Source organism: Opisthorchis viverrini (genome assembly GCF_000715545.1).
Source record: "Opisthorchis viverrini unplaced genomic scaffold opera_v5_2, whole genome shotgun sequence".
NCBI classification, from domain to species: domain Eukaryota; kingdom Metazoa; phylum Platyhelminthes; class Trematoda; order Opisthorchiida; family Opisthorchiidae; genus Opisthorchis; species Opisthorchis viverrini.
Window position 1 is genome coordinate 1,807,892 of NW_008751658.1, and position 4,068 is coordinate 1,811,959.

A 4,068-nucleotide genomic window follows, 5' to 3' on the forward strand; every position below is an offset into this window, starting at 1 on the left:
CACGCGAACAGAAAATTCGCTCAGAAAAAAATTTGAGTTCCAGGCGAAAAACCAATACGGTGTTATTCTTCATTTGCTAGGAATTAAGTTGAGATCACATATTCATTCAGAACGAAATCTAATATCGTGGGAATCTGAGAGGTCACGTTCAGTTGGAGCTTGAATATCTTAGAGTAAATTGAGTTCTCTGGTGATTTTCAAGCCTTCATAAATGAGAAGCACCAAAAACAGCCACATCAGGAGGCAAATCTTTAACCTAAAAGATTCAGACGGGGAACCCACTGAAATGCAATCACTGTACTTGACCAAATCAATAAAAGTATGGTCTTTTTGCTCCTTTACTCCAGTATATCTGCGGAGTATTAAAGCTCACAAGTTGCAAGGATATCTTCCCTGGGGCTTCGATGATCGTACCATTGCTGGACAACTTGTTTCGGCGTTTTGACCGTCTATTGGGAGGCATTTCCGAGACTCAGAATCAGAGCGCCGTTACTTCTAAGTACGATGTGGAATATGAGAACAGAAACGATCCCCCACATCGCCAGTTCATCAGGAGTATAAGAGCCCGTTTGCTTCATACTTACCAAGCAAATGAACCTGTGAGCAAGGCACTAACTTTGGCCACAGTCTTCGATCCGAGGTGGGACTGCAGATATAGCAAGGATGCCGATCTGGTAAGTCATGTTTTAACCAAGAAAACTGTTTATTAGGCATCGTTTCTCGGTTGGCATTTAACAACTATTCAGATCAATTTATCCGACACGAGCACAATGATAGCATGTTTTTACATCGACTGAAAACTGATGTCTTGTATATGTTACGCAAGTGAAGAAAAACTATACTTCAGTACTAGCCTGTGGAACCACATAATTGGAATTTAACCCCCAAGACTGAACAGACATCTAAGCTGTAATCTTACCACTGGACTAACGGGACTAACGTGCAAAATTTATGCGCACCCCGTATGTCGGTAGCACCATGCTTGGGAGCAAATTAAAGTGCCGTCCACAATTTTCCTATCAATAAAAGAAGTGGCAAAGTACCCGGTAACTTTGATTCCCCGCGCATTCCAACAAAACTGCCGAAGTGTAGCAGATTTTACAGAATATGACTACCGGACAGAAAATGAATGATCATGCATCTGTGTCCAATTTGACCAGTTATGCAGGTAAGCATTAAAGCCACTACCGTAGAATCCATGGTAGAATTCATGTTCAAACGTTCCAAAATTAGACGCTGAGTCTTCCGATTCTTTCAGATGCAGCTCAACAACCTTCTGAATGTTGCTTATGGTGGTCTGTACCAAATGCACTTGTCCCCACTGAGGGACTATTTACATCTTCGTGCTACACGCTGGTTAGAGGGATAATTTTTTCCGACTTTTTATTGATAACAGACTTTTCGCGTAAGCTTCCTTTTAGCACATAACACCCACATCAAAGTTTATATTGTGAAGGCCTTACTTGCTAATAGTGATCGAAAGCCTCCAGAACGACCATCTCCAGATGAAGACCACCTGTTAGTACACCACATGTCCCGGTAGAAATATTTACCAACTATATTATTTCCAGCAAGACAATGCTGAGCATATGCAAACCGACCACTGTCCACACATCATGTCCTCTTCTGAGTGGTTCATCAAAAGAGTTTGGTCAGATTTTTTCAGTGAGGTAATCTAATTTGGAAAGGGCTCAACAGCCAGAGGATATTTAAAGGGAATAATCAAAGATGGACGCTTCTGGACACTGGTCTCGTCTGTGGAAGCAACTGCAGGTGTTCTTCCTCTTTCGATATCGTCTTTGTAGTCGTTCAAGTTGTCACTTAATGCTGCATTTCATATCCTTTAGGGTTTTGCCACATCTGACATATGCTTACATGATGAATAATAGTCCGTCTTAAGTCTATTTACACAACTCTGGCACCCGACTTTTAGAATAGAGATTATGGGAGTAAATGGATGAGACGTGATCGTCCTCAGTCGTCGGCAGTTAGCACTTCCTCATTTTTATGTGCACGCTCAGTCCCAGCAAGTGCCGGGTCTTGACATTTGAGCTTGATATGGATACCGCTTTGCTAATGTGACTATCAATGGTCGACCGTTCAGATGCTTCCTCAGGTCAGGTTCTCCACTATTAGTCCAGTTAGCTGCCAAACAGAAGACACGCAGGATCTGTTTCCATCGATAGATTCAGATATCATAGAAGAATTTACACCCAGCTTGTTTACAGTAGGTAGCAGGAAGCGACAAAATATTTCTTACACTGAGTAGATTACGGATGGATCTGTAATGTGACATTACAACAGGTGTTGTTGTGCATATAGTTACTGCCTCGCATAATTCTTCACGGAAGAGGAGTAACACTGGACACGGCATTCCACATGCACGACCTCGGAACGAACAAGTCTTGTTCAGTCTATGCCACATTGTGATTTGGGTTGCCTTCCCACACTATTAACTTTAAGAGAAGATCTTTTAGAATGCCTTGTGGATGCAACATATGGCTGTAAATAAAGAGCTCGTTTGGGCATCCCTCATAATGTTGCGGTTCTGTGTATTTGTCGAAGAACTAACACGTCTAAAAATGAGACTATAGGTGCAGACTCGAGTCCGGGTAATCGAAAACCGCGATATTATCAAATAGGTTACCTAAAAGATACAGCATTTGCATTTTGCTGAAAAATGGATGACTAAACTGTCATGTAATTAAAGGTAGAGACAACACAATAGAGCAAACCCTTAGTTCTCAAGGGAAACTATCCAGTACAGAAACCTTTCCCCATCCGATGTTTTCTCACAGGCTGTCCACTAAGGATGCTAATGACTAACTACTGGAACTCGGTTGTTCAAGACTGTTACGGATTGCATTATTTCATTTTTCCATTGTTCAAGGTTTACCAATACCTCCTTGAAATGCATCCCTACATCGGGCGTTGTGGGACGCCGAAGATCCACTCGATTTATTCCGAACTGGATCGCTATATGCGCGAGCCACTGTTAGCCGTTGATCAGAACCCATTGGAATGGTGGGCGAACAAAGCAAACACCTTCCCCAAATTGACTGAATTTGCCCGAACCTATTTGCTTTTCCCGATGAGTACACTTTTACGGCCGTCAGACGCTTCTGTTCGTCACAGTTCGTCAACAGTATCCCCCTTGCCCACATCATCCCGCACAACAAACCCACACGCGTGGCTGGATGAATTGGTTCAGGAATACGAGAAGCTCGATGTCTCGGAGGTGTTCGCAGCACTTGTACAGACCAACAGAAACATGCCACGTTCGTTGTCCATATTGTCAGATGACGTGTCAGATTATTGTTTCTTGTGGTACAACTGGGCCCGTACATATGTCAGGTGTGTTACCAATTATGAAATAATGGAGAAGTTAAAAAAATTTAGTGGTTATAGGCCCACGATACTATAAAAAGCAAACTAGGTTCTTGACCCATGATATTACTAGTAGTTGCTAAAAGGTGCATCCAGAGGATAACTAAGTCTCAGTGCGATATTGTGAGTACAATCTGCTGAAGCCTAAGCAGGCAGAGAAACTAACATAGAGTTCTTTATGCATTCGTCTCTAGACTGAATAGCCCTTTGAAACTAGCAAAATACTTTGAAATTTGTTATTTGATAAACACTTAGAAAACAGAAAACACCACAACAAATGGTTTAACCAAAAAAATTCATCAAAAAACTCATATTTGAGTACTGACAAACGAACACCAGAATGGACTGAATGTATCAGGGCACTCATCAGGGCAAATAATCTGTTATCTATTGTACGCATGAAGCCAAGTAAACCTAATACGTTGTGTTAAATGGAATAATATGAAGTGTACATTCACTGTGGCCTGTTTTGTTCCCTCCACGTCGTTGTTGTTATTACGGCAGTGACATGGTTATCCTCTCTATCTAACGTCTTGACTTGTTAATACTCATAAGGTTGTTGAAAACGATTTAACGGCCCACAACACGTTCCGCCCCTATTGGAGCTCATAATGGGGTTCACAGCCCCCGAGTTTCCTTCAGCCACATGCTCTACTTGAACACGAACTGGACAGAGTTCGG

At 42.1% G+C, this 4,068-nt stretch overlaps 1 protein-coding gene across 1 annotated transcript; it reads left to right on the plus strand.

Moving 5' to 3' along the window:
* Positions 1–347: 347 nt before the first annotated feature.
* T265_12479 (hypothetical protein) lies at positions 348–3,352 on the plus strand (the record flags this gene model as incomplete). Its single annotated transcript, XM_009164003.1, has 2 exons — positions 348–674; positions 2,891–3,352. Coding segments are annotated over 2 exons (732 nt in total), but the record flags the coding sequence as incomplete, so codon positions are not given.
* Between the last annotated feature and the right edge of the window lie 716 nt (positions 3,353–4,068).